At 47.6% G+C, this 17,572-nt stretch overlaps 1 protein-coding gene and 2 long non-coding RNA genes across 4 annotated transcripts in view; 1 reads left to right on the top strand and 2 right to left on the bottom strand.

The window, feature by feature from the left end:
- The window catches only part of LOC138443339 (uncharacterized), a 52,235-nt gene extending 41,870 nt beyond the window's left edge, over positions 1-10,365 (bottom strand). The window contains exon 1 of the long non-coding RNA XR_011258084.1: positions 9,959-10,365. This is a non-coding gene — a long non-coding RNA (uncharacterized lncRNA). The remainder of the gene's footprint in view (positions 1-9,958) is intronic.
- On the bottom strand, positions 2,372-9,510 carry LOC138443338 (uncharacterized). Its single transcript, XR_011258082.1, has 2 exons — positions 9,047-9,510; positions 2,372-6,601 (listed from the first exon to the last, which is right to left on the bottom strand). It is a non-coding gene; the product is annotated as an uncharacterized lncRNA (long non-coding RNA).
- The window catches only part of ANP32A (acidic nuclear phosphoprotein 32 family member A), a 38,519-nt gene continuing 27,087 nt past the window's right edge, over positions 6,141-17,572 (top strand). The window contains exon 1 of one of the 2 annotated variants that reach the window (XM_069595520.1): positions 6,141-6,677. In XM_069595520.1, coding sequence (XP_069451621.1) covers positions 6,624-6,677 — 54 coding nt within the window. In that variant the 5' untranslated portion in view covers positions 6,141-6,623. Of the gene's footprint in view, positions 6,678-9,180; positions 10,018-17,572 lie in introns of those variants that run through there. The other variant, XM_069595521.1, reaches the window with a different exon arrangement.

Below are 17,572 nucleotides of genomic sequence, written 5' to 3'. Positions count from 1 at the left end.
TGTTCCCAGGAACGTGGGCCTCTTTGATGTGTTTGTGGTTTTTGCATTTCTTTTACCATCAGCATTTTTTCTTCAAAATTGTCCTTAAAGTGACTGCATCCTATTGTGAACCCTTATTTAGCCTGTGACCACTTGCCTATTTCAAATAAATTTTTACTACAAATCTCATACTGATCAGCTTAGTTCTGCACCTGAGCCTGAACATACGTTCACAGTAGATAGAAATCCATCAGCAGTAAAAACATCACTACTCATGATCTTATATCACCTGATATCTAGAGATCTCTGCATTTACTCATGACGTATGACTTGTAGATTATGTCTATCTTTAGCATAGCCCTTAGGACTAAATTCTTTGTGACTTAAAATCAATTATCTCTACTGCAGATCCTTCTTCTCAAAGTCTTAGTTATTACCAGCTCAGCTTTGTTAAGTATTTCGTTGACATCACATTGTTTCTTGTGGCCTCAGGTTTGGAGAGGAAAGCATTTGAAAGAAAATTAGAGTTCAGCTATTAGCTCTGTTTTAGGTTAATCCTAGATAGGTGATGCAATCTTGTCTTGGTCTCTTTGGGTTGCTTTAACAAAATACTACAGGTTGGGTGGTTTATAAATTAAAAGAAATGTGTTTCTCTTTAACAGTTCTGGAGGCTAGGAGTACAAGGTCAGGTGCCAGCATGGTTGGGTGAAGTCTGTCTTCCAGGTTGCAGACTTCTCACTATGGGGCCTCTTTAATAAGGGCACAAATCTCAATCATGAGGGCTTATGATTTAGTCACCTCCTGTGAGAGGAGGCCCCACCTCTTAAGACCAACACTTTGGGGATTAGGATTTCAACATATGAATTGTAGGGGAAGGTGCACAAACAATCAGACCATAGCAAGTCTCTTCCTGGTAAATAGTAGTGAGCAGGGGAGGAGCTCAGACAAGGCTAATTTGGATCTTTAGGAAACCTTCACAGTATTATTTAATCAGAACATTTCAGTGGATTTTGCTGTTGGTCATCTAGCATCAGTATACTCTTTGGGCAGGATTCTTAAATAGATGGCAGGCAGCCCTGTAGAAGCTACAGGGGGCAGATCATCTTTTCCTCTGATAGCTGGGGCATCTGCAAATGGTCCTGCCCAGGGCTTTGGACCTTGAAGGTGTGACACAAAAATGAATGCTTGTGAAAAATCATTCACAGCAGTGGAGGGGTGTGGAGTCCACAGGCTAGAGCTGACTTCTGAGCTATGGGGGTCGTCTGAAGACTGTACCTAGAGTACCACGTTAAATGCTCCAGATACTGCTCTTTTCCTCTACCTCAGTCTTTGGCTACGTGATAGAAAAAATTGCCTACTGCTTGTTCAGTCAGGGAAAGTTTCTATTGTCTGCAACCAAGAATTCCTACCAGCACAAACATCCCCGAAATCTGCTATATTTCCTATTTAAAATGTTTTCTTCTTGCAAAATTCACTTATCAACTGAAAACCTTAGAAATTATATAGACAGGAACAAAAACCAATGTAACCTCATCACCCACAGAGAACCTCTGTAAAAAGTTTTAAACATGTTCTGGTGCATACTCTCCTAGACTTTTCCCTGGATATGTGAACATATTCTGTTTATTTAGCTATTATAAAAAAATGCTGCCACACCGTGATCAACATGGTTGTTATTTACCTGCTATTCTGCCTCATCTATAATTCTGCTTCTCCCCATGAACATGAATATAGACGTCATGAGTTGGTCCAGCCTTGTGAAAAGTATTTGTCACCCTTAGGCAAGTTATCTTTGAATAAACATATGTAGAAGTGACATAATTCTCCTACACAAGAAGGCATACAAAATGATTTCAGATGACAGTGTTCCTCTGCTGGGTAAAAATCCTCATATGACTCTTGGTGAGGTCCAGTGATATGTAATTTTTATATTCAAGTTGTTACAATTCAGAATTTCAGAATAAGTTCAGGTTATAGGTAGGTATACTCTTCTGAGGACCTAATGTTTCCATGAAATAACTTTAAAATTACTAATTTCTTGGAGTGCATTATATTGATCTCTAAGAAGATTTATCGAATATACATTTTTAAATAATTACTTTTATATAAAAATAACTGCCATTACAAAGTAGGTAAGCTGAGAGGACAACTTTACCAGGCAGGCTTAAACTTATAGACTATTTGCAGATAGTAAATATATTAAAAGTTCTTAAGAAAATCTGTTCTCTACTTCTTCCCTCTTAATAGACTTCAGTACTCTTCAGAGATAACTTCAACCCCATATAGATTAAGATGAATTAGTAGATTCTAAATGCATTTTCATTTTTTCAGCCTCTGCTGCCCTCAGCCTTGTTCTGTGGCTCTTCATTCTGTCATTTGCCTTTAAGGCATCTTTCTTTTTTCTTTTCTCACGGCATTGTTGTTGTTTAGTCAGTAAGCCCAGGCTGACTCTTTGCGACCCCATGGACTGTAGCCCACCAGGCTCCTCTGTCCATGGGATTCTCTAGGCCATTCCCTTCTCCAGGGATCTGCCCAACCCAGGGATCGAACCCAGGTCTCCTCCACTGGCAGGCAGATTCTTTACCTCTAAGCCACAGGGAAGCCCTTTTATAGCCATATTTAATACTAAAAATAAGAGCCTATAGCTATGGTTTTCTTCTCAGTGAATGGTAAACAAACTTTCCTTATTGCTACTCCCAAACTACCTTTAATAAGTATATTAAAGAAACAGACTCACAAAATTTCTAGTGAGTATCCTAGAATATCCTAACAAGTATATAGGTGATAGGTTTTTTTTTTCTTTTCAAAATAAACTACCTTTAAGCTGCTTTTGTGATTTTTACTATTTTAAAAATCACATATAATGACTATTTTCATTGTATATCGCATAATGACAGTGCTTTTTCTCCATAACCAACACAATGATTAGGTGTCAATAATTTAAAAAAATTCAGTAATTCTGAAATTCAATAATTTGAACGATAAAATCATCCAATGCTTTATTAAGCAAAAGAATTAAGAATGTTTACCTTTTTAGATCCTGAACCTCAACATGCCTTTGCTATTCAAATCAGAATGCAATAGCCTTCACATTTGTTACCATGAATTTCAAAAGAATAATTTACATTTCTAAAAAAAGGGGAAAAATAATCTGCATTTGTAAAAGCTATTTATATAGAAAGACAAAAGAGAACATAACTAAGCTGGAGTCTTTCCATATCATAGTCTTTTGGGGTCCAGGCAGCGAAACCATGATGTAGGTGAAAAAGTACTATGGCCAGGTTCCAGTGTATGTGATGCAGGCTGAAGAGCAAGAAGCTGAACTGTGAATACCTTAACTTGACTCCTAAAAGGATGCTAACCAGAGGGTCTTCATTTTTAGAGGCCAGGCAAGGGTAAATGAGTTAAAATGGCAGCAGCATCAACGCGGGTTACTTATAAAATAGTACTTTTCAAAATGTATCGAGGCTAAGGACACTCATTGCTCATACCTCTTAGAGAATAAGATTGCTCATTTGTTGGGAATGGTTCTTGAAGGAAAATATTCTTCCTGTTCTGGAAGGCAGGAAGTTATCTTTCCTTACTTGAAGGCCATCTTTCTCCCTAGGGGCTCAAACTTTTGAATTGTATATCATTTATTCTTCTCAATGTGAATCAAATCCAGTTCCAGAAGTTACAAACTCTGTATCTTTCATAACTCCCATTGTAGAATCATTCAAGAGTTAGGAACTCATTTTCTCACTCCAAAATTCAGCTACATTCCTTGATATGGGGCTTCTCTTCTCACTGTGTCTGATATTCAGAGCCATTAAGGGAACATTTATTTCCTATAATATGCAATGAAGTCCAATTTAAGAAACAACTCCGTAAAACAGGGACTATAAGGGCAGTGGTGGTGGTGTTTTGTTTTGATGTTTGGTTAAGTAGCCTGGGGCAAATGGCTCACCTTTGGCTGAGCTATATTATTTCTTTTTGGTAAAAAAAATCAAAATCACTAAAATTTTCTGAGAAATAAACTACAAACAAATCTATTTGTGAGTGAGAGAGAAATCTCTTCTTTCAAAGTATGTTGGAAGTATTCAATTGGCTAAATACACTTTTTGGATATTTTAACTTCTGTAATGACTGACATCCAGTAAAGCCTTCAATTTTCTAAAACCAGTACAAAAGCTGTTATAAGTTTAATATTTTGAGTAGTAATCAAGTCATAACTTTTTCAATTCTGATTTGGTACTGTACACTCTTTTTAACAGAGGTTTGGGCTCCCAAGTCATCTTCTCCAGTCTTTGTATGTTAGAGTGAGCTATTTGTTTGTTTAGCAGAGCTGGATGGTGGGTAGCTCTGCATTTGATTGGTTGACTTTTAAAGGATTACTTCTCTGGAAAGATACAGTCTCATTCATATCACATTGGTAGTGGGGTGGACTTAGCTGCAGTTAAAATTTTAAATTGAAGATGAGCATTTACCACCAGAGAGAACAAACTTCAGGACTCTTGTGTTACATAGATTCTGTGTATCATGTCAGCATAATGTGTTTGTGATGAAGAGCTCTGTATTCAAGCAACCTTAAATACCATATCCAGAAATAACAACTGACTCTGGCAAACAGAGGTAATTTGGGGTCCCTCTATGTTTTATAATGAAACCAATATATTTTAAAACGATAAATCCCAACTACACAAATGGATGTCAATAAGATTAACAAAACTGATGACTGACATCTGCCAACGAGTCAAGTAAAACATCCCATAATACTTATACCCAGATGAAATAAGACAATGGCTTCCCAGTTTTATTTTGCATCTCCCAGTTACTCAAAAAGTAAACATGACCCCTTTTCAAATTTCACTTAATATTTTACCTGAAAGAACTTACTGAGTAAAATGCCTAGTTGCAGGATTTCACATTTGCAATCCATCAGGTTACAATTTCAAAGTTACAGTACCTTCCCTGGTGTAGGCATTCTATATGTGCCTTTTATTTACATTCTGTCACTTTTTATTTCCTCCTAAATTTTATATGTTCAAGAATATAACTATATAAGAGTTACGTAAAAATATTTCAAACTTGCAACACACATACATATTGGTTTATCTATCCCTTGAACCCATGTCTCTGAAAAATAAATACAATGTATCCAAAAGAACTACCTTGGAGTACATGAGGAAGAGTGTAGACGTGTAGAAATAAAAGAATCGAAAAATAATTGTGTGGAGATGTATTTGTCCTGTTGACAGCAGTCCCTGTGATCTGTTAACAGACATAGGCAGCCAACTTAGTACACAATAAAAGTTCTAGAACTGGCCACAGTAAGTTGGTAACCAGATGGGAATTAAGGCTTTAAGATCTCTTACAACAACTGTGATTCAAAAACCCCAAAGCAAGCAAACCGTAAAACCTGGAGAAAATGCTCCAAATAGAGCCTCCTTGGCAGTCCAAATTGAACCAAATGACTCAGGTGGACAATGAAAAACTGCGCCGTTTTCTTTCACTAGGTCAATAAAGCCCATAAATAATGTTTGGTCCAGAAAACCAGACTTACTAGCACCTTTCTTTTCCATTTTTAAAATACTCAGAATATTCAGCATCAATTCTTAGTCCATGGTCTTCACTCATTTATTGACTAAACAAGACTGCCGGTGCCTCCAGATCACTCCTTCCAAGCTGACCTTATATGACAACAAACTGAAATGCCCCTTTAAGTAGAGGGTCTAGACCGCGAGTTAAGTCATCCAAAGGTGGACGCATCTTGCTTATTTACTTTTGTATTCAAGAGGCTGCGATGGTCACGGCTGGACTACGACGAGGAGGGAGGCGAAGGGTCGCGCGGATTGTGAGCCGCAGACCCGGGGTGGGAACCCGCGGAAGAGATGGGGGGTAGCAGCCTCGCTCCGCTAGCTCGGCCCTCTGGACCCAGAAAATGACCAGCCCCTCCCCCAACTGCACCCTTGACCCCTCCCCCCTTTTTCCAGGCCTTTCATCGGCCCGCCCGCCGAGCAGTCCGCGGCCCCCAGACCTCTCGCCGCCTGCCTCTTTCCACAGCCCAGTCGTGCGGCGCGGACAGACCCGGGGCGAAGCCCACGGCCCGGCTAGGACCCCTACCCCCGGCCCCTCCGGCCGCACCCCGCCCTTTCGTGTAACGCACCTGCGGCCCCGCCCCCGGCCAAAAGCTGAGGCGGCGGCGGGCTGGCGAGGCCGGGCGGCTCGGCCCTCCAGGCACAGTCGCCTTCCCTTCCCCCGCCATTCCGCCCACCCCCCTCGCTCAGCGACCGAGCTGCCGCCGCGCTCCTCAGCCGCCCCGAAATCTAAAGGGGTCCGTCTCCGGCACCACAACCAAATGGCTGAGCCTCCCTGGCCGGCTGCGCAGCCCGCCCATTGGTCCCTTCCCCCCCCGCCTCCACCACCATTCGCTGTTGCCCGGAGATCGGCGGCGGCGATTGGCTAACGCTGCTGCTACTCATTCGCGAGGCCGCCGATCCCGCCTCCACGGTGATCAGGTTAGTGTGCGCCGCGGGTGCTGGGGGCTCGAGAACCGAGCGGAGCTGGTTGAGCCTTCAAAGTCCTAAAACGCGCGGCCGTGGGTTCGGGGTTTATTGATTGAATTCCGCCGGCGCGGGAGCCTCTGCAGAGAGAGAGCGCGAGAGATGGACATGGACAAACGGATTCATTTAGAGCTGCGGAACAGGACGCCCTCTGATGTGAGCATTTGCCAAAAATATCTCTGTCGGTCCATTCTCCTACTTTGTGTGTGTGCGCGTTAGGGGGAGGCACTTTTTTTTTGAGGGGGGGCGCCCGGGAGATGTGGGTTTGGGGGTCGGACTGCAAATGAATTGCAAGGTTGGGGGGTTGCAATGCCATCCAAGCATGTTCCGGCTGCCGCCGCCGCTGCCCTTGGTGTGTGACTACCTGTGCGTGTGCTCCCGCGTGTGCGAATGTGGGTGCGAGAGTGTGCGTGCGAGTGTGCACCCATCGGGGGCCAGCGGGCGCACGCGTTTGGGTCGGAGAGAATGAGGCAAAATAACCCTCTGAGCTCTCTGCTCCCGTGACTCCGTCTGGGGGAAAGATTAACGAGGGAGGAGGAGGAGAGGGGCTGCCTCCTGGATTTAACAACAAAAAAAGGGGGTTTTATATTTTATAAATGAATCCCCCCTTCCGCCCCCCTCCCGCGCCTTCCCCCTCCCTTTCTCTCTCTCTCTCTCTCGCACACACACAATAAGTTTTGGGCTTCGCGAGTCCGGTTTAGTTTCTGATAAATGTGGGCCGAGGCCCCTGGGGAGAGCGCGTGGGGAGGGGGCTGCAGCGGAGTTGGGAATGGCTCGAGTTTAAAGTGCGTCTTCATTTCTTTGCAGTGATGAGGCGAGAGACGGGGGAGCCATATTTGTAACTTTGTAGTGTTCGTGAACGCGCCCTTTCTCTCCCTCCCTCCCTTTCTCTGCCTCCCTTCCTCTCCTCCTCTGTCTCCCTCACTCTTTCCACCCCACCTTCGGGCCAGATGCTGATGTTTCTTCCTTTCCTTCCGAAGGGAGGATAAATGGAAAGAAGGGGGGGAGGGATTTTCGAACGTGCAAAGGCACAGATAATCCCCGCGCCTCCCCACCTCGCGCGATCGCTACTGCAAGTTACCCAAAGGCTACGTCCCGGTCCCCCCTCGCCTCTGCTCCTTCCGGCCTCCCTAAGATGCCAGCCTTTGAGCCTTGACGCCCCCCGGCCCGTCTTTCTCTAGGGTGGGCTCCTTGGCAGCCATTCGGCGCCCGATTAATAAATGGGCCCGGGAAACTTTGTCAGGACGCGAGCTGCCCAGAGCTGGTGCCCGTGGTGGGTATTGGCTGGGTCCAGATTTATGCGGGCATAGCAGACACGCAGCTCGGGGATGGGAGTTTGCCTTCCCGTCGCCGTTATTGATTGGGCAGCAGCGGGAGTACAGCCGGAGGAAACTTACACGGATGGGAACTGGGAGGCTCGGGCGAAAGCTCACCCCCAAGGAGGGGAAAGGTGACGGTGGGTTACTCGGACGCCCGTTTTTATTTCTGTCTCCCTCTCGCTTTCAAACACTGTTTTATGTGAGTTGGAGGCTCAGCGGAGGAGACCCCGGGTCTGGGGCGGAGACGCTGGCTGACTCCTCTGGTGGCCCCTCCGGGACAGCGGAGCGCGGGCGGGTGGACACCCTCACCCCAGCCCCGGTGGCCAGGGTTCCACAGAGTTGGGAGTTTGGGGAGCACTGTGCGCTGACCTGTCGCCCCTCCAACCCGTTAAAACCCAAATCCCTGGCGGAGGCAGGCCTTGCTTCCTCTTTTCTCTAGTTCCTCCCCCAAACCTGAGTGAGACTTTTGAAAACAAGATCCTTTTTGTGCGCCCCCCCACCCCCCCCGCATCATAACGCAGCTGTGGACTGTAGACGTGCAGTGCCTTATGGCGCGCAGGGCGGGGAGGGGGTGGCGGAGGGAGGGGAGGGGTTGCCCGCCGGAGGACGCTGGAGTTTCCACGAACAATTTGCCGGCGGTTTGCGTTTCTCTGGCCAGTTTCATCCCAGCCTGGACCCCGAGCCAGAGGATTGGGGGGCTGGGTGTGGTGATGGGGGAGGGGGCCGGAGCCGCGGGCTTCCCGCGTACTTTCCGGAAGCCCCCCGTGTGGAGGGGGAAGGGCGCCAAGTAGGGGGCCGGGGTCGCGGCGGGAGGGTGTGGAGGCGCGGTTCAGGCGGCCAACCCTACCCCCCGCTGCTGGCCAACTGGGAGCGAGATCGAAAGCGGGTCGAACCGGCTCTTTAAACTTCCCGAGTGTGTGCTGGGGGAGGGGAACGCGCCGCGCCGATCTGGGAGCGATTTCTCACGCTTCGCCCCCTCGCCTCCCGGCCCACTCGCCTGCCCCCTGCCTTGAGGCGGGGGTGGGGGTGGAGGGGGCACTTTCTGCCCGTTTGGGGAGGAGGGGGAGAAAGCTAGCTAATGAGGGACAAAAGGGGTGGGGGAGGAGGGGCTCGTTTTTTTAAACATTCTTAAAATAAATAGCTCCCGGAGAGCGCCCCCTGCACCCCTCCCCGCCCTGCTCCCCCCGGGACCCTCATCACACCCACCTTGGGAGCCTCTCCCAACTCTGATCCGGGGGCTGGTGGCCACGCCGCGACGCCGAAATAGGACGAGCAGCCATGTTTCCCGGGTCTCGCGCGGCCCGCCCCGCCCCTCCCCCATGGCGCGGCTGGCGCCGAGCGCGGGGCTCCGAATGCGGGCGCCGGGCTCCATGCGGCGCGGGGCGCGGGCCGGCGGCCGGGCGACGGGGCGGCCGGGCCTCGTGCGCGCGAGCCGGGCCGCGGGCGCGCCGGGCTGGCCCTCGGGCGGGCCTTTTAGCTTCCCGAGCTGGTTTGGAGCTCGAGGTGTTTTCTTATTATTGTATTTTTAACGGCCAGGCCCGCCGGAGACCGAACCCGAAGGGCGCCGAGGCGTTCCTGGGGGCCAGGGGCGGCCGCCAGGGCCCTGCGCGCCTGTGGCAGGGCTGCCGGGCGCCGGGCTGCCATTTTGTCACCGTGGCTGTTGTCGCTGTGGGGCGGGGGGGGGGGGGCGCAGACTTGCGCCATCGCCCCGACGGCCCGGGACGTGGAAGCAGCAAGGGGAACGGGCTGCGGGGACCCCCAGTTGTGCTCTGGGCCCCGATGTGGGGTCTTCCCTCCCGTTGCCAACGGCCTGAGGCTCTTCTGGAGCGTCGCGGCGGCCGTTGCTCTGGGAGGGCGACGATCCTCCTTGCGAGTGCTCCCCCCACCCCCCAGCGCGCTCCCTGCCTCCCCCGCCCCCCTTCTCTCCAGTATTTCGTCCTTCCTCCGGCAGGCGTTTTAGAGGTAGTTCAGTGTGGCCCTAAAGACGAACGGCGGAACTGATAGGAGGGTAGGGGGAGAAATTAAATACGAGGTTTGTTTGGAGGGTTGTGGGGGCGGGCGGCGATGCGGACGCGACTCTAGCGGCCCTGACTGGAGCCAAGGACAGCAGCCGCTTACCCGGGAGGGACGAGTTGATGCGTTGGGGAAACGCCCTCGGGGCTGGGCTCTCCGGGAAGGTAGGTCGCGCTCCGTGTTCAGGTGGGTGTTGCAGCGCCCTGCTGGCTGCTAGGGGAGGCCCTTGCTCTTCCTCGGCTTCTCCCCCTTTTATTTTTGCCCGCGGGAGGGCGGCTACAGTAGTAAATGTAATCCTAAACCGAGAAGAGTAGGGAATGAGGCTTGGTTTTTAAAAAGTCAGTGTTATCTGTTTCCAACTGCCTTTCTTCGGCTGTTGACTGCGGAGCCAGGCAAGTCATCCGCGTCGCCAGCATCTCTCTGAGACTTTAAAGCTGATACCCATGCTGGTTAAGCACCTCCCTGGTTAAACTCTGGTACACGTCTGCATGGAGACTAGCTTTCATGGCAGTGGCCGGCCAAGGCTGCCCAGGAAGCCGGGTTTAACTTTGACCTTTGGAATACATCGCATGATGTTTTCCAGACTGACTTACTGCCTAATTGGGTTCAAGTAGCCTGATATTAACTCCAGTTTGTGCAAGCCTACCAGGGATCCAGGAGCAGAAAATTGAGCATGAGTTCTGTATGGTCATGCTCAGTTACGTTTTGTTACGGGATTGTTGCTGCTGATGGCAGTTTTGAGCCTAAGGGCTTCACTGGGAAGGTGGGTAGTAGAACCACACAGGCCTGAGTTTAAATTCCTCCTGCCACAGAAGGAAGATAAATTTACCTGCCCCTGGGATCTCAGGCAGGTTAACTTAACCTACCTCTTTGATTCTTGGTTTCCTCACCTGTAAAATGGGACTAATCCTATTTAATAAGTCAGTGACAAAACTGGCCTGATCTGGCCCTCAGGTGCTCAGTATGTGATAGTTTTATTTCTCAGATATTGGGGTACAGTGAGGTACAACTTTGTGCTTCTATAGAGTTTACAGAACAATAATAATTAATGTTTATATAGCACCCATCTATGCCTGGTATAGTTCTGAGTGGATTACACAAATCGATTAATTTAGTACCCCCACAGCAGCATTGTGAGGCAGGTACTATTATTAACCTTATATAAACATAGGAAATCCAGGCATAAAGATGTTATCACAGCCAAACTTCAAACTCCATCCTTAATCTCTACTGCCTCCCCTGAAGAACCCTTACTTGTAAGGTACAGTGAGGAAAAGCTTTTTCTTCCCTGGTTTTGAAATGGTGCTACCCTATGTGAAAGTTTGAAGACTGGACAGCTTCCTAGTTGAAGATACTGAGGTGGGTGGGCAGGATCAGAGGCTCTCTGGATTTTCATGGGGATGGGGTGGAGAAGGGAGGGGAGGAGTCAAACATCTACTTCCCTAGATTGGGTTAGCACATCACATCTGGCAAGGCTGAAAGAAATCTGGGCTTTTAGGTGTTGGGGACACATTTTGAGTAATGAGAGGATAAGCAGGAGCCAGTCAGGCAGTGGTGTGTTGGGGATCATGCATGTAATGTGTTCCCCACTTTTATTAGTCTCCTCCTGCAGACACAAAGCTAAACAGAATTGGCACGTCCTTGGTTTCCAAGACCTAGTTTACCAATAACACTTCTTGGATCATCTCATTTAATCCTCCAACAACTCCTTAAGGGTAAGCCAAGGAGGGTGACATCCTCCTATTGAGGGTGAATCATTCAGATTGGAAGAGAAAGTCAAACAGCTTGTACATAGCAGAATTGGGTTCTCCTCCTACCATAAAACCAGAGATCCTTTAGTTTTAGACAGGAAGAACTTTGGATATTGTTTAATTGTTGAGACCCATCACCAGAATCATCTGGGGAGCATGTAGAATGCAGATTCCTGGCCCCACCCCTAGACTCTGATTTAAGCACATGCGTGCATCCTCAGTCATGTCTCGCTCTTTGGGAGCCTGTGGACTGTAACTTGCCAGGCTCATCTGTCCATAGGATTTTCCAGGCAAGAATACTGGAGTGGGTTGCCATGCCCTCCTCCAGGGGACCTTCCTAACCCAGGGATTGAACCTGGGTCTCCTGCATTGGTTTAGCACAGGCATTGCCAAGTTTGGGGTGAGCTGCCTGTTTTTGTATTGTGAGCTAAGAATACTTCGTACATGTAAACACTGCAATCAGTTTGATAATGCGGAACACTGAATCCCAATTAAGTGAAATGTTATCCCCGTTTCCCCCTTGCAAAAAATTCCACTTGTCTCCTTGGACCTTTATTACCAAAAGAATTGTACTCATTATTTATTTTGAATTTTATCAATAAAAGAATTGTGGAAATTTGTTTTCTTTCATTAGAAAAAACTGCCTGTAGTATTGTCAGTTTTGCCTTTAGGTGACGTTTACTATCTGGCCCCTTACAGAAAAGATTTGGTAATCCCTCGTTTAACAGATTGTTGGTAAGGACCTTTTGATCTGGGTGTTTACAAAATTTTTTTTAATTCATAAGTTTTTAAAGTTCATGTGAGTGGTACTTTAGGGGTTTTTCCAAGTCCTTTTACATATGTTGTTGATATCTGGTAGAAATTGGCCTCGATCCATGAACATCCAAGAGAAGAGAAATCCTACTTGTTGCTGATGTAAAATTGAGCATCCCTTCTATCCAGAAGTTGTTCAGTGTAACTAACCGAAATTCTTTATCTTGCCTATTCAGGATATTTCAAAAGGCTTTTGCATATCTTATAGTTAAATAGTTACTCTTAAGTTTTAGATGTCTTAGAGGTAGAAGGAAGGAACTTTGAAATGCAGTGGTTTGAGTTTTGAGGCCTGGTAGGTACCACAGCTGTGTACGTGGTGGCTGACACTCAGACCCTCAGAGCATAGTTTACTGAAAGCACAGATCATCCTGGAATCTCTAGTTTGGGCCTGCTGCTCTTCGATAGTGCGTGTTGCCTGGGGACGGACCAGCAGCAAAGTGGCTTTGAGTTCCAGAACTCTTCTTTGTACCGGTAGCCTCTTGTGCCTGAGCTGATGAAGGTATGGATAGATTGACCAGACCTCTGGAGGAGGTGATCAATCTAAGAGCGCCAATCCCAGTCCCCATATCTGTGGCCTGTACTTTAAGGACAGCAGACCCAGTTCCCTCTCTGGGCCACTGCTGCACCACCAGCCTCTCAAGATGACTTGTTTGGACTTGTACAATCCTTTAGGCACCTGATTGAGCTCTGGAAGCTGGTCATCCAGAGTTTTATTTCATATTAATTTTACCACTTCGAAGTAAAAAACCTCAGGACTGTTGGTATCCTTCATGGAGATTGTATAGGACGTTCATCAGATGTGTCCTTTCCACGTGCCTGCCCTCTACTCTAGTGTATCACTTAGGAAAACGGCAGAGAGCTTGTTGCTGAGTGGTCACGAGCCCTGGTTGAATGATTTTGACCCAGTTGTTTAGTCTGCGTTCTGACTTGGTGAAGAGAAAGCCCATTTACTCTTGGTGTCCAGACAGGGTCCTCCCTTCAAGATGTTCACTGCCACGCCCTCGCTGGCAACACACACATTTTGACCTGTCCGCCCTCTATTCTAGCTAGTACTCTAGTCTCCTGGAAAGTACCCTCCTCTGGTACCCCATCACACTGCCTTCCTCCTACAAGCAAGTAAAGAAATAGTGGCCTGAGTCTGAATCTTATATTACATATATTGAAATATATGACAGATGATAAATACCCAGCAGTGATGTTTTCATTAAAGAAATGGAGTCTGCCAGAGATGGAGAATTGTGAAGGCATCTGTTATTCCAAACTTCTCATTTAATAAAATGGGTTGAAGGTAGATGAGCAAAGTGGCCCTGGGCCCCTTTCCCAGACATGGAAGCAGCCTGCATAGAACCAGTTGTCCTGGTGACATTTGTTATGGTGAAGCCTGTGAAGTCAGATAAGATGTATCTGTTCACCGGCCCTGGGCCCCATCCAGTGTCTATTGACCACACCCTGCAACCTTTGTGTTTTCACACAAATTTATTTTGTTTTGACTCGGCAGATGCCCTGGTGCAACCATCTGTTGCTTTCTTTACTGAAACTTTTTCTTCTGCAGCAGATTTAAGAGATCAGTTTACTTATCCCACTATATGAGTCTAATGTGGATTAAAGTCTGGGCTTTTTTTCCCAGAGAAATTTGCCTTTGGAGATTCCGGTTTGGTGAGGAAATTACCAGAGAACGATTAGAGACTTGGGTGCTGTCCTCAGCTTTGGTATTAACTAACTTGAACAAGTTGTTTGTCCTCTATGGGCCTCTGTTTTCTCCACTCTAAAATGGGAATTTCGAGTGAGATCAGTGACTTTCAAGCTTTTCATTCCTATAGTAAGAAATGTTTCACAGTATATGTGTACATACTCAGGCTATCTAAAAAGCTGACAATATACTCCTTTACTATTGATAAAACACTTCTCTAGTCATTAAAAATAAAAGTACTGGCTTTAACCCATAAATTGATTTCATTACCTGTTAATGTTTGAAAGACAGTTAAAGATGAGTATTAAGTTTCCTTCACACAAATATTTTGTGGTTTGATTTTGGGGGAACGTGATGGGAATGCCGTTTGGAGTTTTGTGAAATCTCTCCACCAAGAGTCAGTAGTGATTCCTCCGCTTTTAAGCCAGCTCATCTTGGGTCCCATGTTCTCGAGCTGCTCTCCTTAACTCGTTCCCAACCCTCAGCTTCTCCCAGCATTATGGAGTCACTATCCTAAATTGACTCAGTGGTAAAGAACCCACCTACCAATGCAGGAGACATGGGTTTGATCCCTGGGTCAGGAAGATCCCGTGGAGAAGGAAATGGCTACCCGCTCCACACTTCTTGCCTGGGAGATTCCACGTGAGGAGCCTAGCTAGCTACAGTCCATGGGGTCACAAAAAGTAGAAAACAACTGAGCGACTAGACAACAGTCCTAAGTTCCTGCCTGGATGGATGCCTCCAAGTGTCCTGAGTGTGCCAACGACCCTCTGCCAAGCATGTTCCTCCACCCCATTCTCTCTGCCTTACCTGCTGCTGCCCCCCACCATATCTCAGTGTGCAGCACTGGGTGCCTGGGGGCTCGAACATTTCCAGGCTTGGGGGGATGCACTTGGCCCCTGCTTTCCCCAAGACTGCCTGGGTGTGTACTCTAGCCCCCACTTCCAGCCCTTGGGCAAGCCCTCCACTTCACAGTACCTTCCTTATTTGTCTCTGTAAATAGCACCTACCACCCAGTCTGGCACACAGTAAGCACGCAATAAATGTTAGATGTCGTTGTTATGGTCTGTTCTGCTGGAACACCACAGTTGGTGTTCACTTAAAAAAAATAGCTTACATTATCAACAGACATATCAAAGGGTAACATTTATTTCAGTGGGAAAAGAGGTTAGACGCTAGAGATTCAAACTTGCCAGAAGTTGTTTTTCCCCACAAGTAGTTCAACAGTGAATGTGTTGTTTCTCTGTGTAGTTATAGCATCTACATGTCAAGGAAAAGCCCCAGCACTGAATTCCAAGTAGTTTCAACTTGTCCTTTTCTTGGACATGCCTGGTCATTACCTCCAGCAACTGTTTCAGACTCTACTCCTCAAACTGCCCACCAACCCTCCACTCTGCCTCCCAGCCAGCAGAGAAGTATGTCTACTTTCCTCTCACAGAGAAAGTGCAAACCTCCAGATTTCCCAAGAAATTTCTAGACCAAACCTGTGCCCAGCTCAGCTGTCCTTTGGGTCTTACCTGGGCCTGCCCTTCAGTTATCTTTTTCCTTCTGGGTGCCTAGCTACTCCTTTGGATCCTTCTCAAGCTTGGAATGTTTCTCCCGTCTTAGACAGCAAACATCCCGTCATCGTATGTCTCACTCTTGATACTGGCCATCTCTTCCCGTTGACATTGAAACTTCCTGAATGGTCTCTCCCTTCTCTCACCTTTCTCACACCTCAGCCTCCTCAGTTTGGTTCGCTTTCTAAACAGCTCCCCTGATCCTGGAAGCCTTCACTGTCATCTTTTCTGTGGTTCCTCAGCACCAGTGTTCCCACCCTTGACCTTCAGGAGATGTGGTCCCCGTTATCTCTCCCTTTCTCCAGTGTCTCTCCTATAGCTTTGGCCACTCCTCAGCTGCTGGGGCCCTTTCGCTCTCCTCTGCAGATGTGAGCTATTGGACCCAGTCAGGCCCAGGCCCTGTGCGCTCTCCTGTTTTCTATTCCCTGTCCTCACTTGTTCTTCCTCACTGACAGCTACAGGTACTTTGTCCATCTGGGGTCTGATGTTTGTTTACTGTTACCATCTCTGATCCGACCTCTTGGCCGAGCTCAGGATGCACCTAGTGTCTCCTTCAAGTGTCCCCACCGCACCCCACACTCAGCATGTCCAGTGGGAACCCATGACCTCTGCAGCCTCCTCCATTCCCCCACATGCACACATGTGATCTTTATATCCATCACAGAGCCTGTCAATTCAAAATAGCACTCTCTACTTCTGGCCAGCAGATTGCCCCTGCACACAGCCCTCTTGAAGGCAGGCTTCAAATTTGTCAGCATGATCTTAGCAAAATGCAGCTGTAATCATGTTGCCCTGTACTTAACAGTACACCGTTCTCTTTAGGATAAAGCTCAGAAGCTTTAGTAAGATCGGTGAGGATACTGCGTGGTCTGCCTCTTGCTTTCATCTTTTGCCTCACCCCGCCTTCCCCCCTCCCCTTTGCACTGCACTGGCCCCACTTGCCACCGTTTATGCCCTCAAATCTACTCATGGGAACTGCCACCATGACTTCCTCAGCATCTAATCATCTCTCCCACCCTCTTCAGCTGTCGGTCTCATTCTTTTGTTCTAAAACTCTTACAGAAATTGCCTTCAAAGAGCTTCAGTTTGTGATTAGGCATTCCTGCATGTGAGTGTTTGAAATAGCATCTCTGTCCCCTGTAGCCGGTAGACTGCCTGTTTGGGCTCAACACTGCACTGGGCACGTGTCGGGCATTGTAGAAATATTGGCTGGAAGAAGGAGCCACGGTCCTTGGATGGTCTTGTCGTTTTCATCACCCACGGTCTGGTGAGTCACGCACGGAGCCACTGAAACAAAGCATCTGGAACTGTCACCAGGTTCAGTGTCCTCAGTTTTTCTTGGGTCGCTGTGAGCTCCTGCCTCTCGACGGCTGATTCACACTTTCTCAGCCCAGGGGTCCTCACATTTTTCTGGGTTTTATATCCTGTGTCTGTAAAATCTGAACCTGAGTCCCGGCCCCGGTATGTCTACCTTTTAGTTTAGAGTTATTCACATACACTGGACTACCCCGGTGGCTCAGCAGTGAAGAGTCCACCTGCAGTGCAGGAGACGCAAGTTCAATCCCTGGGTCTGGACGATCCCCTGGAGAAGGAAATGGCAACCCACTGGAGTATTCTTGTCTGCAGAACTCTGTGGACAGAGGAGCCTTGTGGGCTACAGTCCATAGGGTTGCAAAGAGTCAAATATCACTGAAGCAACTGAGCACGCATTCACTACACTACCTATAAATATGTACATTATAAAACACCAAAAAATTAAAAGGTTAAGTTAAAAAATATTAAAAGCCCAAGTGCCCCAGTGGAATATCTGAGGATGGTCCACTTAGGAGACCACTCCTCCAATCAGTTGCTTACTTTATTCTTAATTTTGGTTGCCAAGGTTCACACCATACAAGAAATGCATGTG

This window comes from Ovis canadensis, chromosome 7 (genome assembly GCF_042477335.2).
Source record: "Ovis canadensis isolate MfBH-ARS-UI-01 breed Bighorn chromosome 7, ARS-UI_OviCan_v2, whole genome shotgun sequence".
NCBI lineage: Eukaryota > Metazoa > Chordata > Mammalia > Artiodactyla > Bovidae > Ovis > Ovis canadensis.
The sequence above is the reverse complement of the archived record's forward strand: the minus strand, read 5'-3'. Positions and strand labels throughout refer to the sequence as shown.